This window comes from Pelodiscus sinensis, chromosome 29, assembly GCF_052426305.1.
Source record: "Pelodiscus sinensis isolate ZL-2025 chromosome 29, ASM5242630v1, whole genome shotgun sequence".
NCBI classification, from domain to species: domain Eukaryota; kingdom Metazoa; phylum Chordata; order Testudines; family Trionychidae; genus Pelodiscus; species Pelodiscus sinensis.
The window spans coordinates 2,007,040-2,033,620 of NC_143080.1; the positions used below are offsets into that span (position 1 = coordinate 2,007,040).

At 48.3% G+C, this 26,581-nt stretch overlaps 1 protein-coding gene across 2 annotated transcripts in view; it reads left to right on the plus strand.

The window, feature by feature from the left end:
• The window catches only part of SKAP1 (src kinase associated phosphoprotein 1), a 236,197-nt gene that overhangs the window by 32,182 nt on the left and 177,434 nt on the right, over window positions 1-26,581 (plus strand). For both annotated transcript variants that reach the window (XR_016348050.1, XM_075911455.2), the window contains exons 3-4: window positions 3,855-3,880; window positions 23,033-23,143. Coding sequence is in view for 1 of the 2 variants with exons in the window: in XM_075911455.2 (XP_075767570.2) it covers window positions 3,855-3,880; window positions 23,033-23,143 (137 nt within the window). In the remaining variant the exon portion in view is untranslated. The remainder of the gene's footprint in view (window positions 1-3,854; window positions 3,881-23,032; window positions 23,144-26,581) is intronic.

The window sequence follows — 26,581 nt, forward strand, 5'->3', positions numbered from 1 at the left end:
GTAAAAGGTACAAAAATTATAAAGCGATGTAAAACTTAAAACAAAAATTCAGTTCTCCAAATTTCAGTTATATTGACATACCCGCCCCTTCCCCCGACTTCTCTTGAATACCCCTAAGGGTACTCGGACCGCTGGTTGAGAAACAGTGCGCTAGACCCTCCCTGGTGGTTTATCAACCTCATGGAGGAGCCTTATGTCTGGGTCAGAAAGGCAAATGGTGAGTGTCGGTGCTTTGCAACGGTTCTGAATTCCACGTGGAAGGAGTGGGTTGGACTCGCATCTGTCTGCTCCTCTGAAAAGACGCGTCGTGCTCTGAAACACAGAGTGGTCCTTGACTGCCGGCTGTTGTGTGGGAGACTGGTTTGAATTTGTCAGCCTGGTCCTTGTTTCCTGGCTTCCACACAGATGTGGAGATAATGGGCTTAGCCTCCCAGGAGGGAGCAAAAAGGCGTTGTGTTGTCAGGGTTGATACCTGCTCTGGCATGCTGAGTGCAGAAGGTGGGAGCCCAAAGGGCATGTCTAGACTGCATCCCTCTGTTGGCAGAGGGATGCAGATTAGGCAGGTCGACATTGCAAGTGAGGCAGGGATTTAAATATCCCGTGTCTAATTTGCATAAAAATGGCCACCGCGTTTTGCCGACTCAGCTTTTTGCCAACAAAGTGCTGCAGTCTAGAGGGGGATCTGTCGAGAAATGAAGCCTTTTTCAACAGATGCTTTATGCCTCCTGCATACTTAATAAGGCATACTTATTTGCTCTGTAACACCTGGCAATCAAGTACAACACATTAAAACAGAGAATCTCTGGGAACAATTCTTAGATGGTGAATGGGGGAGGGGAGGCATGGATTCACAAACGTTCAAACCAAACCCCCAAAATAAAAAAAAATAACCTAATCATGACTAAATACACGTTTCCCTTTATTTACTCATGATCCTGTCTTTGTTCAGTCCACTTCCATGCCCCAAATTCCTTGGAGGCCCGCTAGTCCTGCCTGGGTTTAAATTGTTCTGTGTCTCGCCACTCCTGGTTTCATTCTCCCACACACACAAAGCAGGCACAGTATCTTATACAATTCAAATCTCAGCACCGTATCCCCATTGCTTGTTCTGGTTCCCTGCCAACATCCTTACTAGCTACCTGAGTTTAACCCCTTGGTCACCGGGTGCTGGCCAGCCCTCCTCCTATCCGTCACATGTCATTTCACGGCCCCAATTCTTCCTCTGATTACTTGTCTTTGAGGAGTTTCTTTTGTACCTTCTAAATGGAAGGAAATCCCATGGCAATACAAGTAAAATATGGACCACCTCGGCTGAGAGAGAGTCCGGGGAGAGGAAGGAGGAGAGGCTGAGGTTGACAGCGCAACGAGATGCTGGCAGAGGAGGGGAGTATGACTTCAGATGGGTAAAGTGGAGTAATTCCACAGAGAAACCATGAGCCTCAGCTTAGTTTCTGAAGCGCTCTGCGCCTAGAAGAGTAGAGCCAAGGAGCATGAGGCAGGATCGTGCGCCTCTTTCTGGTACAACCCACAAATCGCTTCTAGATGCAGTCACTTCCTCTGCCCCCCGTGCATTTTGCCCATCGCCAAGGTCTGAAACAAACATGCCGCCCTCCAGCGGGATTCTGTTGGCGTTTTCCAATTAATCAGTGTCCATTCCTTGCATGTTTTTGTGAAATCGTTTCCTTCAGGAAAGATTTGAATAAGGGTTCAAATGGATTGGATGTCCGGATCCTGGAACCTTGCTGCTGAACAACTCGCAGGTGCGCCACAACCTCTTCTTTGTGTTTTTTTTTTTTTTTTTTTTTTTTTTTTTTTTTTCACCAACAATTTTTTTTTTTTTTTTTTTTGGAAGAAAATTTTCATCGGTGTTCCTCATAAAAAAATATTATTGTCTGGTATTCTGTGGTCTCAAAAAGTTTAAGAAACACTGATCTAGACCCCTCTCTGCCTGGCTGTGGCACATTGCCAACCCACGCCCCCAGCTTTTATTTAGCCCTGCCCCCTGGGGGTTCCCAGGGAATTCCCTTCCCAGCTACTTGCCCATGCAGCAGCAGGTTGGGTGAACTGCGGCTGGAGCTGGGATTTCGGTGAGGCAGCCTTTACCCTGGCCCCAGGTCCAGCTCCAGTGGTTGCTCTGCGGTGGGGCCAGAGGCCATGTGGAGAGCTGCTGCCCCTGCGATCCCGTTCTCTTCCCTCCCCCTTTAAAAAGACTGAAATATGCTGAAAGGTACCTGCATGCACGAATGAGTTAAACTGAAGCAAATGTGCTGGTTTGAGCTGCTTAATACGAATCTCCATGAACAACTTTTCCCCAAACTGGATTACTTAGAAATCATTATTAGCCCTTGACCACCCAGTCAAAGAGAAGCCAAGATTTGCCACACAACACCCTGTGATCTTGCAGTATCTTCATTGCAGCTCTTAGAAGCTCAGAGAATCTTCCCTAAAGGGGGAGTTGATTAGTATTCCAGCTGGAGGAATATTTCTGTTCTAGCAGAAAAGTGTGGCTCGATTTTTTTATAAAAATAAGGCTCCAAAAATGTGTGAAAACCAGAACTATTCTGCATGTATTGTGTGCGTACAGATGCAATGTAAAATAATACGTGACCTCTTAAAATTACCATACTGATTATGCAAATAAATTAATTACTGCACGAATATGCAAATATTTCAGTACCGGTCCACCAACAGTTTTTTGAATGAGTTTGCTGGTTCTCAGTATGAAAGAGGTTGCCAGGTGTCTGGTTTTGAACCGAACGGTCCAGTATTTGAGCTTTCAGTTCAGGGAAACAAATTGAGAAAATAGAAATGTCCGGTATTTTCTAAAGACGTAATGTAGATTGTGATGTCATGTCAAGCGTGTCCAGTATTTTTGTTGAAATCATCTGGCAATCCTAAAAGAGGTTGGGAACCATTGCTCTAGACTGGTGTTTCTCAACCAGTGGTAAAAGTACCCTTAGGGATACTCGAGAAAGGTCTGGGGAGTACGTCAACACAACTGACATTTGGAGAAAATTAAATTTTTGTTTTAAGTTTTACCGCGTTTTATTATTTTTGTACTTTTTACACACGCACATGTCATCGCCCACCCGGCTACAATTAAGTTATTTAAACAAATGTGTCGTAATGGTAGAAAAAAATGTCGTGTGTATGAAAACTGTAGGTACTGCAGGTACTTGATAATTTTTATTTTTATTTTGAAAAAGGGGTAATTTATATATTTTAAAAAAAAGGCTTGATTCACACTGCTCTAGACCATTCCTGACAGGTGTTTGTCTAACCTATTCTTACAAATCTCCAGTGATGGAGATTCCACAACCCCCCTAGGCAATTTATTCCAGTGTTTAACCACCCTGACAGGCAGGAAGTTTTTCCTAATGTCCGTCCTAAACCTCCCTTGCTGCAGTTTAAGCCCATTGCTGCTTGTTCTATCCTCAGAGGCCAAGGAGAACAATTTTTCTCCCTCTTCCTTGTGACACCCTTTTAGATACTTGAATGTAACAAGCACTGCAGCTCCTACAAGCAGGGTGTGGGTGTGCATTTGTGTGAGATGGAGGGTAGTGAGCCTGGGACTAGAGAGCCTGTTAAAGTCTCTTGGTATTATGGGTCATTTCTTAACATGCCAAAGGGTTAGGAGCCTCTGCAAGAGAATCAGAGACGTGACATCATATGGAATCTCCCGAGGGCCAATTACTTCTCTTGCGGCAGCCTCTGAAAGAAGCCATGTTGGGCATCAACTGAATCTCTGGCCATGTGTCTGGTATAATTCCTCCCTCGGCCGGTTACCTACCTGAGTGACATATGACATGTAAGATGATGGATTTTTATGCCTGTTCTCTTTTCTCGCCCTGCAGGTACCACTTGGACGTTTCACCTCGAGGTGAGTATGGCTTACCAGCCTGCCATCCATGGGATTGGGCCTCTGCGCGAGATCTGGAGGTGGGGAGGGTTAGCCATGCAGTGGGGGGCGGCAGAGTTGTGGGAGGGGCTGGCAGGTGGGTGGGACTTTGGGAGCAATCGGCACTGTTTTCCCCCCAGGATTCTGGAGTGACGATCTAGAGCAGCAGTAGGCAAACTGCATCCTGACGGCCACCCATGGCCCACTGGGTTCTCTGTGCGGCCCACGAGATGGCTTGTTACCGTTGCCCACCTGCAGGGTCACCAGATTCTGTTGGTCTTTGTCCCTGTCGTTTTTTCCCTGCCAAGTTCCACACACACAAAGCCAGGGCAGGGGAAGTGCGGGGCGGGCTGACTGCATGCGATGTCGTGAAAGCCACACACTCCCTCTGCAGCCAATCCCACCGCTGCCACCATCCAATTGACGAGGCACACCATCATGCGAGGCACACAAGTGGAGTGAGCTCAGCCACCTGGTCCCGGGAGAGCGGCTTGGTTCTGACAACCTTGTGGCCCCCTGAGATGGAGGAGGGCCACTCCTGCACCCCACTTGCTAGCCAAGGTTGCCCCTCACCGATCTGGATGCACCATCTACACATGCTTACACAGGGCTTCTGCAAATGTGAAGTGGACCATGGGCGGAGGGTAATGTAAGCAAGGGAAGGTGTTGCCTTCCTAAAACTGCCTGCACTGCCCAGCTGGAACTGCGGTGTGGCCACCCTGACCCTCCAGGTGCTTAGGAGAGATTGGGCTGAGGTTGGGCAAGGCTTGGCGCCACACGGGAGGGGAAGGTTACTGAAGGGGCGGGGCTTGGGTGGAAGGGGCGGGGCTGGGGCTTGCCTTCACCCGCCGCCGATGTTGGAGAGACAGCCTGGCCTTAGTGGCTATGGTGTGGGGACTGGAGCTAGCTCTGCCATCTCACCTTGGGCATGTCCCATCTCTGTTCAGAGCTCCCCGCTCTCGGGTCTCTTTAGACTTTCAGCCCTTCCTCGCCGTGACTGTCTCTTCTGCGGAGCAGTGGCCCCGTTGTGCGACTGATGATCTGAACCCCAATGGCAGTTGTGAGGTGCGGGCCGCAGGGTGTGTTTGTGTATCCAGAGGGCACTGTTAACGGCAAGGTCTCCTTTTTAATGGAGTCGGGCCCCCAATCTCACACCTGTGTCAGTGCAGCATTTAGCGCAGTGTGGTTTGGATTCCACATCTTTTAGGTGCTGTCAGAGCACAAGTGAAGTGTGTGTGTGTGTGTGTGTGTGTGTGTGTGTGTAAATGATTCCTGTGTGTACAAAAAAAGTCTGCACCAGCATCCCGGGCAAGATGGGTGCTGGGGTCGTAATAGAATAAAAAAAATTCCATGTGAGTGTTCCAACTGCGCTTCTCGCTCCAGCTAGAAATGCCGGCGCATTACCTCCTCCATCAGGGCCTGCTTCCCATGCCTCCTGTCTGTCTGGCAGGCCAGAAATGTCAGAAATGCGGCAGCATCGCAATTCCCACTAGAACGGTGTTATCACATTTTAATATGAGCCTCGGTGCCGCCTCCGTGCGTCTAATTGCTTTCGAGCCATTGTTTTCGTGGGCTTGGTTGATGAACCCAGCATCTGGCGTCATTCGAGAAAGTACAGCAGACAGCTGTGTTCAAAATTAGAAAAAGACGCGAGGATTAGAACACATAAAAGGGCTCAAAATTAGATTTATTTTTGGGGGAGGGGAGGAGAAGTTCACCCACTTGCAGAAGGGAGGGGGCGAAAAGGCTTCCAACTGCGCTTCTTTCAGCAATACTTTGCTCTTTTTTTCCTTTTTTTATATGCCGCTGCGGGGTTTTATCGTATCTGGCTGGCAAGAGCCAGATTTCCAGAACTGAAATGCGTATGGTAGGAATCTCGCTCACTGGGCGGCGGCAGGAACCGAAATGACTTTGTAAATCTACCCCCCTCTGGGGAATGCTGATGAGCATCAGGGACTGTATGAAGGAGGCTGTTGGGTTCACCCAAGGTCCTGGGAATCACCTGGTTTGCTTTGTGACATTGGGCAAATCTCTCCTGCCCGATGAACGAATGAAGCTCCCTGTAGGTTAAAGCAGGGGATTGGGAGCGGGTTGTTTCCCTTTGTTGCTGTGTGGCCTAGGAGAGCGGCTCAACCGTTCTGTGCCTCAGTTTCTCCACTGGCCAAATGGAGTGGATGGCAGAAACCCTCCACAAAGCGCTCGGAATGGAATGTGCCAATGCCGACGGCTAGGGACGTGCCTGGCATCCCTCTCTTTGGACGCCCCTGTGGTTGGAGCACATGGGGAGAGGTATTAAAAAAGTCAGCCAAGTCATCGGTGGCCATGTTGGAAACCCACCAGGAGCATTTAGCGGCCCTGGCGGGGCGGAGGTTGGCTCGAAGCACCAGTCAGGGTTCTGCACGTTCCAAGATGCTCCTGGGAATCTCTGGGTGCTGTTTTAGAGCATGTCTGCTTCATGCCCCCTTGCCCCCGAAATGATGGGTGTCGCCACACCGCACAGGGCCAGGTACTCGGGATCTTTTGGCTAAGTGCATGGGTGGTGAGTGGAACCCCCCCTTGGGCTCCGCCCCTTCCATCCTTGCCCCCTCCCACCTAGCTGCATCTGCAAGACGCCCTGCCCTTCCCCCTGTAGCTGCAAGATCCTTTGTCGTCTTCCCCTCCCACACACCCAGAGGGGCCAAGAATGTGTCTCCATCCCCTAGCTGGAGAAGACCCAAGCTGGACGGAGGCTGGAACGTGCCCCCTGCCCCTCAACTGGAGGATCCTTGGGCCGGCTGAAGCCTCCAGCCTCCTCTCTGCCTTCCCCCCCCCCCCCCCCACAAGCCCAGGGGCAGCCGCACTACCCCTCCCCAGACCCAAGCCGCTGTGGGTGGGGGAAAGCGCCCCCCCACTCCCATAGTATCCCGAAGAGAAGATGTTTTTCGTCTGCTCCATGCAGGCTGTGGGGCAGCGGAGGCACTAATACGTGCTCCTCAACTTCCTCCGTTCTCTCTCCAGCCCCCCCAAACCCTGCAACCCCCGGTGAAGCGCCCCCCCTTAGAACACACGGAAGCCATGTCTTTTCCTTGGAGCGGCCTGGCTCCTCAGGGGCACGTATCCTGTGCATGCAGACCAGCTCCTCTTGCTGTATTTCTGGGGTGGAAGGTTGGTGGGGCAAATCCATACCTGCCTCGTGTCGACCCAGTCTCCTCCCCCTCCCCCAACCCTGAACTTTCTTTCTGTGTCCTCCCTGGTCTTCCCAGCATTTCCCTGCAGTGACTTGTCTGCGGTCTGAGGCAGCGGCCACAGGCCATGTCATGGTACTGCAAGGGAAGGGAGGAACACGTTTGTAAAGGAAGGAATTGCAGGGCGGGGGCAGAAATCAGGATGAGAGAGCACTTCTAGGGAGAGTTTATGGGGCAGCCTCGTTAGGAGTAACGAGGAGTCGGGTGGCACCTTAATGAATAACAATTGTAGGGGCATCTGCTTTCATGGGCTGCAGCTCATTGCATCAGTTGGCAGGGATCTAGACATACCGAGAGGGGAGTGTCATATCCGTGCTAAGGAGGCTAATTCCATCAGGGTGGATGCCCTCTTGACTTTTTTTTTTTTTTTTTTTTTTTTTTTTTTTTTTTGGTAATGAGTGAGCCATTGCCGGTCCCTATTCAGACCCATTCTGATAGTGTCAAATTTGCACGTGAATCCCAGCTCAGCAGTTTCATGTGGCAGTCTGGTTTTGCAGTGGTTTTGCTCCAGTATGGCAACTTTCAAGCCTGTAACTGTGTCCAGGGAGGTTAAAGGGCTCTCCTACTGGGTTTTGTATGTTCCTTTTCCTGAGGTCTGATTTTTGTGTCCAGTCAACTTGTGGAACTCCTTTCCAGAGGATGGTGTGAAGGCCAGGACTTTAACAGGGTTCACAAAAGGGCCAGATAAATTCATGGAGGTTAGGTCTATCAATGGTTATTAGCCAGGCTGGGTAGGAATGGTGTCCCTAGCCTCTGTTTGTCAGGGGCTGGGAATGGACGACAGGGGAGGTTACCCATTTTATTCACTCCCTCTGGGGCATCTGGCACTGGCCACTATCGGCAGACAGGGCACTAGGCAAGATGGACTTTTGATCTGACCCTGTCTGGCTGCTCTTCTTCTTTTGCCAAGAGGCAGTCCAGTTTGTCCACTGTGCAGGATAAAAGGTTGGAGCTGGAGGTCAAGATTTCCAGACCTGCAAGTGACTCAGTGCAGGGTCCCATGTCAGGGCATGGAGAAGTAGCTTCCCTCTGTTTCCCCATGTAAAAAATTGGGGTAATAAAAAAAAAAAACCTTCTGTCCGGGAGCAGGGCTGTGGGGTTAGTCTACTAGAACTGATAACGTGCTTTGAAATCCTTCAGTGAAAGGCATTGGAGAAAGGCAAAGATTGTTGTTCCAACTGTCCCCGTGGAGCCAGATTTGCACCACTGTGCTGTGTCTGTCGAGGCCTCTGGTGCGTGCTGGCAGGGACAGAACGCGCTCCGGTCTTGAAGGCCCCAGTTGCACTGACAGATCAGGTATTTATGTTGAAAGCCACTTCTCTACCCTGATCCGTGCATCGCTGGGGGTCTGCAGTAGGGCTGTGAGCAATTAACCAGGAAGCCTCACCCTTACCAAGTGAGGCTGACTAGTTAGTTAACCAGTAGGTCAGGAGCAGCCCCCACCCGCTGCAAGCAGGGGGCTGCGCCACTCGTTGGGTAGGGGGCTGCACCAGCCTGACAGAAACAGCCCCTGCCCATGGGGAGGGGGGTTCTGCCTCCCCACCCACCCCATTTAATCAGTTAAACTCATTGAACAGGTTAACATTTAACCGGTTAACTCATTAAACAGGCTGTTTGGGTATGTCTACACTACCCCGCTAGTTCAAACTAGCGGGGTAATGTAGGCATACCGCACCTGCAAATGAAGCCCGGGATTTGAATTTCCCGCGCTTCATTTGCATAAGCGGGGAGCCGCCATTTTTAAAACCCCGCTGGTTCAAACCCCGTGCAGTGCGGCTACACGGGGCTCGAACTAAGTAGTTCGGACTAGGATTCCTATTCCGAACTACCGGTACACCTTTGTCTGCAGACTGAGCTATCCTGGAGGGAGTGCACCTCCTTTCAAAACGTTTCAGGGGCTTGCAAATGAAAAACATGATTGCAAATAGGATTTTCACGTACAGCTGGATCCATGTATAGGGTCGTTCCAAATGATAGTGGGCACCCCATTATGCCAGCTCAAGCTGGAAAATGGCAGCCGCGTAGTCACGTGGGGAATGCCGGCGGGTTGGGTTTTAAAAAAAAAAACTAGCTGAAAGTAGACATTTTAAATATAGAAAAATGATATTCCCTTGCAGGGAAGCCCTAATTTTCCATTTTGAAAAAAGATTTTAGATGGAATGTTTCATCCAGTCCCGGGGCGGGGCCTTGTCCCACGGTGTTCTAAGATACAGTGAACTGCTTAGTCGAAACAGACAAAAATTGGGGGCGCGGATTGTTAGCCCCAGATAGGGGAGTGAGGGGCAGAGGTACCTGCTGAAGCTCACAGAGATCAGCTAGGAACCGAGTCCAGATCCCCAGAATCCCAATCCGGCTCCTTACTTGCAAAGTCAGCCTTCTGCCCCCATAAGCGGGATGCAAGATGATGTTGATACCAGGAATGTGGGCAAATCACATCTTAAAAATGAGGGTCCATTGTGATCCATAAAAGGATTAGGTAAATAACGGCGTGGAAAGTTTTTGCAGGCCACTAATCTCCTAGTGTATATATTTATTTAGAGTCAACGCGTAATGTTTTCTCCACATCAGCCTACTGATTTCTGGCTCAGCTGCGGCCTGCTTTACGGGTCGTTGGTTGTTCACTGAGTTCATGCGGGAGGTATGTACAGTGGAGGTATGCATGCAGCGCCTTTCATTAGCAAACTGGCACTCGACCAAGCCTTCCTGTGTTAGATTTATGAACTAGTTGCCTATGAAAAGCCTCCGACCCAGTGGAGTGGGGTTGGGTAGGAGACAGGACTTTGTGTTTCCCTAACCGCTGCTCCCTGGTATCACATGCTTGGTCCATGTAGTTATGACAAGTGCAAGTAGCAAATAATTAAAGCAGCAAAAAAAACACTCTCGTTGCTGTAAAGGAAAAGATTCCCTTTGAAGCCAAAGAGGAGCATTCCTGAATTAATGGAGTGCACAGTGATTTTTACTAACTTTTATTTATATATATATTAAAAAAAAGTCTTTGCATTCATGCCAGAAGGCTTGAGTGCAGTTGGAAGCAGGGTTCATGCACAGGAACCTAGCCTAGATTTATGATGTGTTTGAAAACTCAGGGGGAAAAGTACCAACCTGACAATATTTATAACTTATTGTTAAAATATCTGTTCTGTCGCCATGCCTGGAATGCCACTCCTTTGTAAACACAAGTGCTGGCTACAAACCTTGGTATGTCATAACATGGGGAGACTTAAAAAAAAAAAATCCCAAAACGTGTGTGTTGTAAAGTCGCGTGTGTGTGTAGAGTGTGCGTGTTTAAACAGACACAAGCGCATATGTTCGTAGCCCAAAAAAGCCAGATTTAAGGTCAACATTTCTGGCAGCTCTTCTTGTCAGCTTTGCTTCCTGCACGTTGGAGTGTGCTTTTTTTGGCCTGCATGTGTTATACTTTGTGCAAATTAATCTGTGTAAAGACAATACATTGTAAATATTTTTGTAGTAAGTTCCCTGCTGTTAGTAGCCTTTCAAAGACTGAAAAGCCATGTAGCTTTACAGTCTTTTTATAGATAAATGTGTGTGTATATATAAATACCATATGATCTGAACCATATATTACTGCACATAAACTTTAGAGGCAGGCAACTACTGTAGAAGAAAATAGACTGATGTTCTCAGAAAGGTTTCATATACAAGGGACCTCTTTTAGCAAGTCTGCCTGTGTTTTAACCAGCTCTTCTGTGTGCTGCAATTAAACTGGCAGGAGGTGGTGGTTTAAAACCAACCTCAAATGTTTTAAAAATTACATACCAGACCCCACCCCCTCCAAAATTGAGACTTTAAAAACAGAGAGAGTTTTATTTAGCTTTTCTTTCTTTTCAGCATTGGGTGCCTTCAAGACATGGGTTTTCTCTGGAACCATGATGGATAGAAACACGTGTGTGCGTGTGTGTGTAATTTTTTAAAAAAACTTGGTTTCTACTGCAATCCCTTGATTCCAAAAGCTAGGGTGCAAAGAACACTATCAAAGATTGCAAGAGTTGGCAAGACAGAATAGCTTGGTTCAGTGTACCCTCTAATCTTTTCCACCTATGTGTGGAATAAAGTTTTTGTCTGCACCAAGGCATGTGTGAATGTGCACCACTGGCAGAAACAATCCCAGCTGTGGCTGCCCGGCTGCTTAGCTGGGTGGCTTTTGCATCAATCCTGAAGGACCGCACACAGACACAGCTTATGGGGAACACTGGCTTGGCCTAATTCTGCTATTGGGTGAACTCTTAAGGTATATGTCACTCTAATCTAGTTAGCATGAGAGGCCCACTTTTTCCAAAGCTGCTGGGTGCTCTGATCTAGAGTTTTCAGGACAGGCCCATTTCTAGCTCAAGCCAACATTTAATTCTCAAAGGGATTAGCTATGTGAGTTCTGCTTCCAGAAAGAGATACTTGGGAAAAGGGGGTTTGTTTTGGTCTCCTCAACCATCCCTATCGCTTTCTGGTTCTAGCCTGTTCTGTTTCTTGCTAAGTGTGGTCCTACTCTGAAAAGTGTAGGACTCATTTATATTATGGTAGAGTCTACAGACCTTGCGCTCGGTACAGCCCCATCCTATGACCTCCTTTGGAACAGAACCCATCCTGCTGTTGAGTTAGTCAGACCTATCGCTTTATTAAAGGATGGGTTGGTTTTGATTCCTGCAAGCATTACAAAGCCAGCGCCGCATGGGAGAACTCTTCCTCCAACTTCCCTTCCTCTGACTCCTCCCTCATGTTATGAGGAGTAAGAAGTGTTCCAGCTTGGCAGTATTTTGACACTGTCGAAATAACTGCCGGCTGCATAGACATGGACAAAGTAATTCCGAAATAATGTTGCTGTGTAGACCTAGCCGACGACTCCTCCAGGCTCTTCCAGCCCCAGGATTCTAACGCTGCAAGTAGATGTTCTGGCTTTTCCTGAAGTCTTGGCTCTAGGACTCCTGTCCCCTCATGGAGGCCCTGGGCTGTAGCGTGTGCCCAAACGTCTACACGGCAGTTTAACAGCCCTGCAACCCAAGTGACCTGACCTGGCCCCAAGACTCAGCGCTGTGGGTTTTTTATCGCAGTGTAGACGTACCGTCTCCATCTGACCTTGAGCAAATCTTTCCCCACCTTCTTTCTGCCTCATTTCCCATTCTATAAAAGGAAACCGATATCTAATCGTGAGGCTTTTAATTTATTAGCGGATAGAAATGCACAATTACAGGCGGCCCCCTGACTTGCGACGCGATTGGTTCCCAGGGAAGCATCGCAAGTTGGGGGTGTCATAATTTGAACCCGTATTTACGATAGGCACCATCTGCTGCCGTAAATGCGGGACAAGGACATAAGTCAGGAGTTTTTGGCCCCTTCTGCACTTACAACCAGTTTTGTAAGTGCGGGGGGGGACGTAACTCAGGGGGAGTCGGGGGTTTCCTGTATTAGACAGTTTGAGCCATTTAGTTTACCTGTAGCTTCCTCCCTCCCCCCTTCATTGGTTTCAATAAACTTCAGAATAAATTCCCTTGGGTTTCTCCCTAGCCAATGGGAATCTTCTGTTTTGTAGGGTTTCACACTCTTAGGGTTGCGCTGGAGGTCGAAGTAAGATGCAATTTGAGCTATGCAAATTGTGTATCATATTTCGACATTACTTTGAAATCGCTCATTTCAAAATTTGGCGCTATCTATGCCATGCTTATTTAGAAATAAAGCGCTATTCTGAAACGTCCGTAACTCCTTGTGGAATGCGGTTTACAGGGAATTCGGAAGAGCGAGCCCGTTATATTTCGAAATAACGGGTATGCTCAAAAGATATAGCGCTGCAGGGCAGACGTAGCCTCAGGGGGCAGTTGTTCTACAGAGCTGCAATCCATGCTCTAGACCTAAAAATCAAAGCTCACGTCTCCCTTCTTGTCTGCGTGCGAGCGTATGTAAGTAAAACATTCCCTTGGGAAGTTTAATCCTGCGGCATGGACATGCTCAAATCAAACTTACATGCAGGGACAGGAGAGGATGAGGCCTGGTCTATGCTAAAAAGTTAGGTCAAGCCAGCTATCTGTCATGAGTGTGGGGGAAAAATCCACCCTCCTGAGTGGTGCTGTTGAACTAACCGAATGCCCAGTGGATGCTCTAGGGCAGCGATTCCCAACCTCTTTCCCATGGAGGAACCCCTAAAATAATTTTTCATATCCCAAGGAACCCCTACCTATGAAAACGTTTGCTTGGCCAGAAAAAGTTGACAGTGGGGAGTGCAATTCAATTCCTGCTAAATTATTGTCAAGAAAATGTATTTGTCAAGAGCTGTTCTATGTATATGTCCGCTTACATTATAAGAAAAAAAAATTATTTATTTATTCAACGATTTCTCGCGGAACCCCTGACGATGGTCTGTGGAGCCCCAGGATTCCAGGGTGGGGCTGCAGGGGGTGCTCTGGCTTTGTAGAGGGGGAGGGCTGGGGCAGGAGGGGCGGCAGTGGGAGGGCACTAAGGCAGCTTTCTACCTCTTCTGGCCCCTCAGACTATGACGCAGCTGGCAACAGGTTCCCAGCCAATGGGAGTGCAGAGGTAGAGCACGGAGCCCTGTGTGCTCCCCCCTACCCCCGCACCTGGGGCTCAGCGCAGTCTGGGGTGCCAGGTCAGGCTGGGAACTGCCTTAGCCCTCCCCCCCCCACTGCTCACCTGATCCCCCTGCAGCCACAAGCCCCAGGGCCCGACATCCCACCCCCAGTGCTGGGCCGCGACCTAGAGCTTGCAACCCCCTGCCCTAGGTGGACAAAGATGAAATGCTCTAGCGGCCTGGGTTAACCTTGCACCCGGTAGCATTTCAAGTGTAGACAGGCCCAGAGAGAGCGAGCACGTGGGGAGGGAAACCGGAAAGACCCGACCTTACAAATCAATCGCTTCCAGGTTGCCGTGGTCTGTTTTTATTTAGACATCAAGTGTGCGTCTTGGCCGTGCGGCAGAAGAGAATTTTAACCCCTGCCTGGTCTGAGCCTTCGCCTCGGATTTTTGTTTCTCGCCAAGTTCTGCTGTTTCCAGCTGCAGCGCTAGAATAGCATTTGGTCCATTAAAGACCCAAACCCTCTGATTTTAGAGGTGTGGTGGACAACCGAGGTCCAGCTGGGAGTTTCCACCTCCGGGGGCTACAACGTACTTAACAAAGCATGCAATCGCCGGGGCGTTGTCTGATTGAAAAGAGCCACAAACTTCCCAGCGTTCATAATCCGGCTCTGAAGGGTTAAAATCTAGACTGCTGTCTTATTCGCACCCCCCTCCCCTCCATTGTTAGCTCTTTTTTTTTAGTGTCCAAAGCTGATGCTGCACCCTGCAGCCCACCCTACTGGCTGTTCATGGCCATTGCAGCTCGGAAGAACCTAGTCTAAAAAAGTGAACTAAAAAAAAAAAAATTGGCTAGCACTTAACAATCTGCAAATCAGTCATGGAAGAGTTCCCTCTTTCTTCATGAATATACAGCAGGGCTGCCCTCCAGTTATAGAGTTCCCAGGCATTGTAGCAATGATCAGTCTGGAAAATAATAATAATGCCACAGTTAGTGCCTTTTCCACTTTCTGGATGCTTTAAATGTAAGTGGCGTTTTAGTAAACCCATTAATTTGCTTTTACTGTGTGCTATTAGCAAACTGGGTACTGAAGAACCTGAATTAGTCTTGGACTGAATTTGCCTTTGGCCTGCCAAAACCTTGTTGGGTCAGCACCTTTTAGAAAAATGTCCATGCGCTGTATTTGACTCTCAAACAGCGAGGCACTGTTGTCCAGCGGGTAGGACGTGCTACTGGGTGTCACAAAATATTTGGATTCTGCCCCTGGTTGGGCTGTGTTTCCCCGAGTAAGTTATTTAAGTTAGTTAACTGTCTGTACCTCATCTTCTCCACCATCTGGGGAATGAGAACATTCACAAAGCCGGATGAAGTGTTTTGAGATTGAGATCAGAAGTCCTAATTATTTGAATTTAATTAAATCCTTAAATAGCTCTGTCATTGGCAGGGCTGGAGGAAAGACAAATATCGACAGTTGCCAAAGAAGGAGGAAGGATCAGATTGGTAGGGAGAAGTGACCTTTGATTTTTAGGTCGAGCACCTAGACGGAAGTGGGGAACCTAAGGCCTGGGGCCCCTGGCTTGCCGAGATCTGGCCCCCGAGGCTCAGGGCTGTCCCCCAGAATTGGGGAACCTGCGTTGCGCTCCAGCCCCCCGGCCATCTCCCCATGGGGTAGAGCACATAGTCTACCAGCCTGGGCCCCCCAGGCTCTGGTGTGCAAGGGGAATGGGGGGAAGGTCTTTCCCCACGTCAGTGGGTTTTATTGTTTGCTCTTCTCACTTGTGTGCGGCCCCAGACCCACGCCACTTGCCTGTTAATCGGAAGAGCTAACCCCACACATCCATAGGAGCTGGTGAAACCTCGAAGATGTTCGGGGGGAAACACCGGACGTTTTCTTGTGCATAAATGTGTTCCAAAAAGTAAACCATTTATCACGGCCCTCTCGACCGAGCCGCAGCGTCGTGTGAAGCTATAATCTAGCTATACGCAGCTAACACTTACATGTGTGGGAGCATCTGTGCAGATGCATTTCCCCATGCTACTCGGGACTGGAGGGGAGTGATTGTAATAAGGGATATGAAGCCGCCGTATCGATATTTCACAGCTCTGCTTTGGGAAGCACACCGCGGCTCAATTAGTCCCTGAAAACCTAGAGATATTAACACTGTTGCGCATGAAGGCAGATGGGGATTTGGATCGGAGACTTTTATTTGTAGTGTGATCCTGAGGACTCGTTAGTTTTAAAGCAGGGATTTTGTTTCCGCCAGGCACTCGAATATTAACCGGAGATGGGGATTTTTACTCCCTCTGGCGTGTGCCCCTTCATCATAAAAGCATAAACAGAATTTGGTTAGTGTTGATTTTCTTCTCCCCCTAAAAAGACAGTTAATGAAACTCCAGGTATGTAGCTAAAGACCTTCACTGAAGGGGAAACCAGCTTTAATTGGAACTCCCTTAACAATCTAGTGCCGATGAGAATGCGTTTTTCACTGTGAAACCCTTTCACATATTCGGAAGATAAATCAGATGGTTCCTCTTCCCACACGCACCAACGGGCCTCAGCTGGGCTTTTTACACCTAAAGCAAGTGTCGCTTTTAAACTTCTCTCCCCTTTCTGCTCTTTGTTTCTTTCTTGGCTCCTGGGTTCACCCCAGTGAGGCCTTGATCCTGAAGTCGGAACAGCGACACCTGGTGCTTTTTAGGCTGCTTTTTAGGCTCTCAAAGCAGGGCAAGTCTAGCCCACATTTTGCAGATGGAGAAACTGAGGCACAGAGGGGTTTCCCCAGCGTTGCTCAGCAAGATGGCACCAAGCTGGGAGGAGAACAGAGCTCTCCTAGTTCCGGGCCCCTCTTGTTCACTGGAATGCACTTTTTCCAGCCGGGCACCTCAATTGGTTGTGCTCTTGTGCAAGTGAAGTTTGTACATGGGACAGTCTTACCTATAAGTTGAGTGCTTGGCCAGCCACCCAGGAGTGATTCCCATGCCACCCAGTTCCTTAGCAGAGTGTTTCCAGCCAGCAGTGTGTGTGTCTCATGGTGGTGCACATCTGAACTTGCCTTGGTGCACAGAACAAAATTTATTCCCCACGCGGATGGGAAAAAAAATTAGAGGGAACATTGCACAGGGCCTCAGTAAACCAAAAATACTCAGAGTAGCCTGAAGTATTATACTTTTTTACTCTTTGGCTGGAAAGACGTAAGCTGTGATGCCTTCTCCTAATGAAGGGGTTTGCTATGCACCATTGTAGGCCCTGGCCCGGCTCCTTGCACCGATGACCTGGTGGCTGCAGAGCAGCGTTTTATTAACACCATGTGCCTCCACCCCAGGGTGTATGATCAGGCATGTCTCTTTCAGGGCCTGACCTGATACAACCAGTTAAAAACCTATCGACCCTCATTCACACTGGGCCCAGGGGGTCTGCCAGATGCCGCGTCTCTGTAAATGCCAGGGCGAGGTGAGATCTGCCTGCTGTCCGGCGGGGGCCCGGTGTAATTGACAGCAACCCGAACTGACACCCGCGTCTGTCTGGGGCCTCCCCAGTTACAGCAGGCGAGCGCCGTCCTCTCCCCGCTGCAAGTGGCCAGAGGCAGGATCTTTGCCCGCCTCCGCAGGCCTCGAATCAATACGTACGGAGCAGGATCTCTCCATTCATCACGCCGCGCACCTTTGGGCCCTGCTTTGTGTTGCAGCAGAAGAAACAGCCGCGGTGCACAATGTAAACCAGCCAGCAGTCAGAGCCGTTTGTTCCGGTTCCCTCTCCTCCCCTTTTCCGTGAGAATGGGAGGCAAGGTACAGCCAGCCCTGTGGGACCTGCTGCAGGAAACAACAGCCCATCGTGTCCCTGCAGGTCTTCCTCCAAGAGCCGGATGTGCGGTGGTTCAGGCTCCAAAGTGGGGGAAATTGACGCAGGGTTTGGGTAGGAAGAGAGTGGATCTGTGTCAGGCGCACAGTAGCGGTTTGCTGGGATTTCTGTGCTGTTTGGTTTTTATTCCCTGTTTCTTCATCAAAAGCGAATGAGTTTTGGGCTTTTTTCCTCTCCCTTCGTTCAGGAACAATAGCTGGGCCCCGACGAGTTGTTAGGTTTTTTTGGCGGGGAGGCGTTCGTAGAATCCTAAAATTCTAGAACTGGAAGGGTCCCCGAGAAGTCATCGTGTCCAGTCCCCTGCCCTCACGGCAGGACCAAGCACCGAGATCACCCCGACAGGTGTCTGTCCAACCTGCTCTTCAATATCTCCAGTGATAGAGATTCCCTGAAAGAGTTGTTGCTGTTTGTGGTTTTTGTTTTTTCTGCTTGGACTCGGGTAGCTGATGCCACTCCATAAACATGACGGAGAAGTGCATGAAAGTGAAGTCGACTTCTAATGCAAATCCGAAGAGGAAGTGGCTTAAACTACTCCCCTCTCCCTCCAGCCCTCAGTGCTGTGGTGTGTGGTGTTTTCTCTTGTGAATCTCAACACAAGAGGTGAGCATAGCAAAGGAGGAAAAACAAAAAGGAAAGGCACGTCGGGCTTTGTTGGCTGTATTCGTCGCCTCGAGCGACCAGACAGGACCCCGTTACGGTAGGGGCTGTACATCCATCGAAGCCCACGCACATTTGTGAGTGGCTCATTGTGCTGTATGGCCCTGCTTGCACACACGTGGAATTCCCGTGTCTGTTGCTGTTGGGGCCGGTGACATGGAGGGGCACATGGCTAGCAATGCCACCTCTGTAGGACAGCTCACAATACAACACACATCAGTTAAGTGGTAAGCAAAAAAAACCGGTGACAGACCCATGGCTCCCGCATGCAGTCCTTGTACTGTGGGGCTATGCCTGAGAGTCCTTGTTTCTATGGGGCTATGCCTGTGAGTAAGCATCAGGATTAAGGCCCCTTCTCCCCCCACTTTTTTTGGCAAGCGCGTGGCTGCACTGATGCATGGTATGTTCATTTCCAACGAGACTAGCTCCCACTGCCTCTCGGTATTTGCAAGCCATAAACAGTTTGCTCGTTATCACAATGATGCTGCACCTGTATCTCATTATAAGCAAACACCTGTTACCTTGGTATTTGTTTCAAAAGGCTTTTAAAAAAACAACTCAACCCAGTATTTGGGCCTGGGTGCAAGGACCTGTCTTTTGACAGCAGCTTGTTGTTCTAAAAGTGGCGTATTCACTGAGTCTCCACAGCAGCGTGAGTGGCAGGTTTTGGTAGACTGCGGCGCAGCGTTTCGGAAGATTTCCTGTTGGAATAAACTCTCCCCGGTTCTGCTGTGCCTAGAACTGCGTGGTGCGGTGTCCCAACAGCGGGTGTGTTTTCACTTGTTGTCTTTTAACACCCAAATATCTGTGGTGCCTTCTTACCCCAGCCTTTCAAAGCGCTGTACGTACTTAGGCAAGTGCGGGGGTGCAGAATGCATATCGAAGGTCACTTAAAGAAATAGAATCCAGTCTCTTGACTCCAAGGGACAGAAAGGGATCTAGGGGTTCTAGTGGACCACAAGCTGAATATGAGTCAGCAGTGTGATGCTGCTGCAAAAAAAGCAAACATGATTCTAGGATGCATTAACAGGTGTGTTGTGAGCAAGACACGAGAAGTCATTCTTCCGCTCTACTCTGTGCTGGTTAGACCTCAGTTGGAGTATTGTGTCCAGTTCTGGGCACCACATTTCAAGAAAGATGTGGAGAAATTGGAGAAGGTCCAGAGAAGAGCAACAAGAATGATGAAAGGTCTAGAGAACGTGACCTCTGAAGGAAGGCTGAAAGAACTGGGCTTGTTTAGTTTAGAAAAGAGAAGACTGAGGGGGAACATTATATCCATTTTCAGGTATCTAAAAGGATGTCATAAGGAGGAGGGAGAAAACTTGTTCATCTTGGCCTCTGAGGATAGAACAAGAAGCAATGGGCTTAAACTGCAGCAAGGGAGGTTTAGGTTGGACATTAGGAAAAAGTTCCTGCCTGTCAGGGTGGTCAAACACTGGAATAAGTTGCCCAGGGAGGTTGTGGAATCCCCATCTCTGGAGATATTGAAGAGTAGGTTGGATAAATGTCTATCAGGGATGGTCTAGACAGTATTTGGTCCTGCCATGAGGGCAGGGGACTGGACTCGATGACCTCTCGAGGTCCCTTCCATTCCTAGTATTCTATGAACCGCACCGCCTCTGTTTTATTGTCTGCTGGTGATTGGTGTGTGGGAAAGGACAACAATCTACAGGCTGAACCTCTTTAGTCCAGCACTCTCTGGACCGGCAACCTCCGTGATCCGGCATGATGTTAGTCAGCCAGATATCCACTGTTCATCGATATGGCCAAGTTTCCCGCGGTCCCATCAAGTTTGTTGACAGCCACCAGTCCTGGCTCTGTGTTCTGTGCTGTTCTTTAACTCTAATTTACCCCAAATGTCTTCTAAGAGCCCAGGAAGCAGTGGCAATGTTGGTCATGCTGCTAGACCATACTGACCTGCCCTGGTTCGGCAAATTCTCTGGTTCGGCACCAGTCAGGTCCCGAGGGTGCCGGCCTAGAGAGCCGCAACCTGTAGAAATTTGTGTTCTGGGAGCTGCTCCTTCTGCTGTGCAGTTTCTCCCTCGTAGAGCATTACTCACTCAGACCCAAGAAATACTGCAAATCCTACAAGCAAGACAACATCCTTGTACAGGGTCTTTTTTTTGGAGGGGGGGAGGTTCCTGTATTGAGTTCACTCCCCACTATTTGATCACGGAAAACACATGGCAGGAGGACTGGCAGAAGGGATGTCAAGGAAGCAGCACTGGCCAGTGAATGTTGCTTTCTAGCTCTTAGTAGCAAATAGAAACAGAAACGGGTTTGCCTAGATTTTTTGCTCAGGCCAGAAAGGAGCCCTGTGATCACTGAACCTGGACGTCTGCACAGTGCAAGCCAGAGAACTTCCCCAAATGAAACCCTGGTTTAAACTAGATCATAGCGTGGAAAAACATCCAGGCTTGATTTAAAAGTTGCAGTGATGAAGACTCCCCTGCGATCCTTGGTAAAGCATTGTAGTGCTTAATTTACCGCTGTTAAAAACGTACTGCTTCTTTTCAGGCTGAATTTATCTAGCTTCAAATTTCAGCTGTTGCCTTTTCTCATGCCTTTAAGTAGATGGGAAAAGCCCATTAGAACATAACTGTCCAGACTGAGTCAAACCAAAGGTCCATCTAGCCCAGTGGCTGATGCCAGATGCCCCAGAGGGAGTGAACAGAATAGGGAATCATCAAGTGATCCATCCCCTGTCACCCATTCCCAGCCTCTGACAAACAGACGCTACGGATACCATTCCTACCCATCCTGGCTAATAGCCATTGATGGACCTAACCTCCATGAATGTATCCAGCTCTTTTTTAAACCCTGTAAAAATCCTGGTCTTCACAACATCCTCAGGCAAGGAGTTCCACAGGTTGACTGTGTGCTGAGTGAAGAAAAACTTCCTTTGGTTTGTTTTAAACCAGCTGCCTGTTAATTTCATTTGGTGACCCCTAGATCAGTGTTTCTTAAACTATGTTCTGCGGAACACTGGGGTTCCGTGAACAACTCGCAGGTGTGCCACGACCTCTTCTTTGTGTTTGTCTTTTTTTTGTCAGACAATTTTTTTTTTTTTTGACGAAAATTTTCATAGGTGTTCCGCATCAAAAAAAATTGTTTGGTGTTCCGTGGTCTCAAAAAGGTTTAAGAAACACTGCCTTAGATTTTGTGTTATGGGAAAAAGTAAATAACTTTTTTTTCCAGTTTCTCCACATCAGTGGTAAAAGTGAATAAATATTTGTACTGGCATCAGATTCTCAAGAGCGCGGAACCTAATATGCTAAGCTTTGTTTGGGGAGGGGACCGGAATTGGCCTCTTATTCTGGTATCTGAAAGGGAGCTGGACCCCTTTGAAAAGTCTGATCCTGAATGTTGAGCTCTATGGAAAATTCTGGCCTTCATTTCTCTGTGCCTCAGTTTCCCCATCTATGACCATGTTTGTGATACGGTTTGCCTCTTACGGGTTTTTGAGGATTATTCTTCTACCAACTGCCATGTAAATGCTGAGTCGGATTTTTATTTTTCCTTTCAACAGCGACTGCTTTGGAGGGGGCGGAGGAGACTTGGTGCTGTTTTCATTGGTTAGCTTTAAAATGGTGGGTTTCAAATCCTGGGGCACGTTTCTCTCCAGCGTTTGCTGAGGGAAACATTCATGGTCTTGTTTGTTTTTAGCAATGGAGTGTTTGTGCTTCTATTAAAACCCGCTGAAAGCCCCTTTTCGTTGTTTGGCACGTGTTGAATGAATTGCACCGCTGGGTTTGCGCTCGCCGCATTAAGAGCTCTCCCCAAAAGATCATCTGCAGTTACAAAGCCCCAGTGGAGAAGCCACTCGGGCACAATCGAACCTGCCAGCACTCCATGGCACAACCACACACACTTAGCTACAGTTCCTTTGCATACGCTAATCGGCCCGTACTGGTGGTAAATCTAGACTGGGTTTAGTTGTTCTAGCACCTCTCAAAGACATTCCAAAGTCTTTTAGGGTATGTCTACACTTGTACCCTCTTTCAAGAAAGGGAAGCAAATAAAGAGATTCGAAATTGCAAATGAAGCTGGGATTTAAATATCCCAGCTTCGTTTGCATATTCGCGTTATGGCGCTATTTCGAAATAACAGACGTTGTTAAGACGCGGTTATTTTGAGAGAAAACCCTTCTCTCAAAATAACTCGTATTCCTCGTACGAGGTTTACCAGTTATTTCGAGAGAAAGGTTTTCTCTCGAAATAACCACGTCTTAACAGCATCTGTTATTTCGAAATAAAGCCATCACGTAAATATGCAAATGAAGCACAGGATATTTAAATCCCGGCTTCATTTGCAATTTCGAATCTCTTTATTTGCATCCCTCTCTCGAAAGAGGGTGCAAGTGTAGACATATACCCTTAGATAGGCCTAAGAGGGCTAAACAACCATGGGAGGTACAAGCTACAATCCCCATTTTACAGAGGGGGGGAAATCAAGACACACAAGGGGGAAAACTTACTTTCCCAAATGTCGGGAAAAGAGGCTGTAGCAGAGCTGGGGCTGGAAATCGGGTACTTTTACTCCCAGTCTTGTCTAGAAGACCTATCCTGCTTACTGCTGTTACGTTGTGTAGGTATTGGGGCCATTTGCATCCAATGTGGATGCTTTTAGGGGCCTATTCAGCCTGTGGAGTGCATGCACCTTCATACAGTCCCCGCAAATGTCAGCAGGTATCACAGAGGCCAGTGTGATCTGGAGTCCTTCGGAATTTCATGATGGCCAGACGATATTTAGGAGCAGCAGGGAATAATTTCCATAGGAATTGGGGGTAAAGCTACCAGGGTGTGCTACATTCCCACTAAAAACAGTTCACGTCTTTCCCTTTTCTTTTCTCTTTCCAGGGGCGGATCAGGGTGATGCTTGCTTTGGACAGGGCAGCTATGATGACAACCAGAGTTGGAATTTTATCCCTGGGTCAGATACGTCGCTTGCATCGGATAACCAGGATGAAGGTAAGAACGTCTCAGGTTTCTGGAAGCCTTCGCTGGGCAGCGTTTGGAGGAGTAGCCCTAATCTGGTGTATTTTCCACCCTTATCCCTCGATACGTTTTCGTTGTTGATGGGTGTCCTCTTTGTGGAGGACTAGATGCTTTGTCAACCAGTGGAAGTCCTCCTGACTACACTTGGTACCTTTCTAAACGTCAAAGGACAAATTCACATCTCGGTTGTGAGAGTCGAAACCCAACTATTTCTGTCTGGATAAGATTCAAGACTCAAAAAGTCATTCTTCCGCTCTACTCTGTGCTGATTAGGCCCCAGTTGGAGGATTGTGTCCAGTTCTGGGCACCACATTTCAAGAAAGATGTGGAGAAATTGGAGAAGGTCCAGAGAAGAGCAACAAAAAATGATTCAAGGTCTAGAGAACATGAGCTGTGAGGGAAGACTGAAAGAACTGGACTTGTTTAGTTTAGAAAGGAGAAGTCTGAAAGGGGACATGATAGTGGTTTTCGAGTATTTAAAAGTGTGTTACAAGGAGGAGGGAGAAAAATTGTTCTCCTTGGGCACGGAGGACAGGACAAGAAGCAGTGGGCTTAAAATGTAGCAAGGGAGGTTTAGGTTGGACAACAGGAAAAACTTCCTGCTTGTCAAGGTGGTTAAACACTGGAATAAATTGCCTCGGGGGATTGTGGAGATATCTGGAGATATTGAAGAGCAGGTTGGACAGACACCTGTCAGGGATGGTCCAGACGGTGCTTGGTCCTGCCGTGAGGGCAGGGGACTGGACTTGATGACCCCTCGAGGTCCCTTCCAGTTCTAGTGTTGTGTGATTCTATGACTTCCATCCTGTAGCAGAGCAGAACTTGACCCAGTGGTGTTGGAATGTCAGAAGTTGAGGTGATTTTTGGGAGCCTTTTGTTTTTAAGGTGACCAATTTGTGACACCGTAAAGGGTCCCGAGCTTCCAAAAAGTCCTGAGCACCAGCCTTCTGGAAACCAGGCCCCCTTATGTGTCTCCATTTGGGTATCCCCACTCATGAGTCATGTGTGACCGTCTCGGGCACCCTTGCGAGGGAAATGCAGAGGTGCGTCTGGCTGATCTTTGGGCATAATGCAAAGGCTGAGCACGCGTTCATATGAGGCCAGACAGAAGCTGAAGTAGAGCCCCGGACAATCCCCTGTATAAAAGTTTCACTAACACTCATCTCTGCTTCCAAGTGGGAGGCAGCTATGAGAAACACATGATGTGCCATGAACATCAAAGCATCTTACAGGATAGCACTTTTTAGTCTAACTTTCCTGTCTGGGGCCTCGTCATCCCTGGTGTAACCTCACTGCAGGCTGATTGATTTTTGCTCCCTGACACTCAAATATGGCTTCTTTCCAGATTTCTCATTTCCTCCTCCTCTTTAAACTCCCTAATATTTTTATCACCCACTTAGGTTTCTGCTTCCTACTTCGTTCCCATCTGCCCACACGCCTCCTGATCTTTCATTCACGACTTCTCCACCTTCTTGCACGTCATAAGCTAATCAATCTCCTTTCTTTAAGGGTTGGGAGAATCAAAATTTTATTTGGTTCGAGATCATAAGCACGGAAAACATCTGCGGTTGGTGACATTAGCGGCGGCGTGCGGGGCGGGATGCGCTGCCTACCTACAATGTCTGTTGGCTTGCACCGTAAAACGAATGGGTTCGTTACAGTGACTGGAGATGGGGTTGATCCAATAGCTCTTACATAATTGATCCCCACCATGACCATGTGGATGAAGGGGACTATGACCTGGACAAAATGGATGCTGAAATAAATGGGCATCAAACGGTTTTGGAGGCAGAGGTATGGCCTCGTGATGACGAGTGATTTTGTTTATGAAATCTCGGTGGGGTTTCCGTGTGAGTTTGCAGCTTTAAAAACGAGTGATCCCATGACACCTTAGAGACTTACCAAAATATGTAGAATCATGAGCTTTCATGGGCAAAACCCACTTCCTCAGATGAATTGGAGTGGAAATAATGGAAGTATATTATACAGATATAAAATTGACCCATGTTAATTACACTAATTAAGTGGGCTGGATGAATCCCATACATGGCTTTTGATGTGAAAATGCAGATATTAATAGCAGGAGAAATTGTCTTTGTGATGTGCCAACCAGTTAATATCTTTGTTTTAAGCCCAGGATAACAGTGTCAAATCTGTAGATAAACTGTAGTTCTGCAGCCTCTTTCTGTAATTGGTGAAGAACGGCCACACTGGGTCAGACCAAAGGTCCATCTAGTCCAGTGTCCTGTTGGCCAACAGTGTAGATGCCCCAAAGGGAGGGAAGACAACAGGTAATCCTCATGTGATCACTCCCTTGTCTCCCACTTCCAGAGAAACAGAGGCTAGGGGCACCATTCCTACCCATCTTGGCTAATAGCCATTGATGGACCTAACCTCCTTGTCTCCCACTTCCAGAGAAACAGAGGCTAGGGGCACCATTCCTACCCATCTTGGCTAATAGCCATTGATGGACCTAACCTCCATGAATGTAACTAGCTCTTTTTTGAACCCTATTAAAGCTCTAGCCTTCACCGCATCCTCTGGCGAGGAGTTCCACAGGTTGACTGTATCCTGCCCATTCATTTCATTTGGTGACCCCTAGTTCTTTTACTGTGGGAATAATCTACTACCTAGGTGCCATCACGCCCCGTCTAGCCCCCTCCCTTTTTGCAATCATCCTCAGAGGCATTCACAGTTTCCCTGGAGACTCTCCAGGCAGGAGGTTCGGCGATGGGGCTGGTACCCTCTGCTTCCAAATCGAAAATGTGAAGAAGAGGGTGGTGAAGCACGTGTCTCTGGGCGTTGGAGCTTGATCGGAGCCACCCCGCTTGTACCAAACTTTCCCGTATGCTTCCTGTGGAACCTTTAAATGTCTCTGCTCTCTAGAATGTGGCGCGTGAGAGGAGAAGCAATTCTGCGAGTTGGGGATGACTTTACTCAATGAGCCACGACAGTGCTGTATGGGATCATCCCTAATGAGTGATTAAGAAGCTAATGTTTGTACAGCGCTTGGAGGCTGTGAAGCACTGCGTAAGTGCTAAGTACTATTATAACGATAAGTATTTCTGAGACACTTTCCATGTAACATATCCTACTCAGGCCTCTTTAAGATTATTTTCTTACATGTTTTCTTTGAAGACTGGGAGTTCACGTCATTTGCCAGAGTCCAGCCACTTAATGTTAGGTTCAGTGTAAATGCAATATATGCCAGAGCTTAGAGGTATGCATTTATGTTGAGTACTTATCTTGCTTTTCACTTTCATCTCGGGGGGCTGTAAAATGGTGGGGCGAAGCAGCATTCATCTTGTTTTCCAGGTGGGGAAACTGAGTTAACAAAAGTAAGCGGTGAGTCGGTGATAGAACTGGGGACATAGCTTTCAGCCGGATTTGTGGACCCATACCTTTGATCGG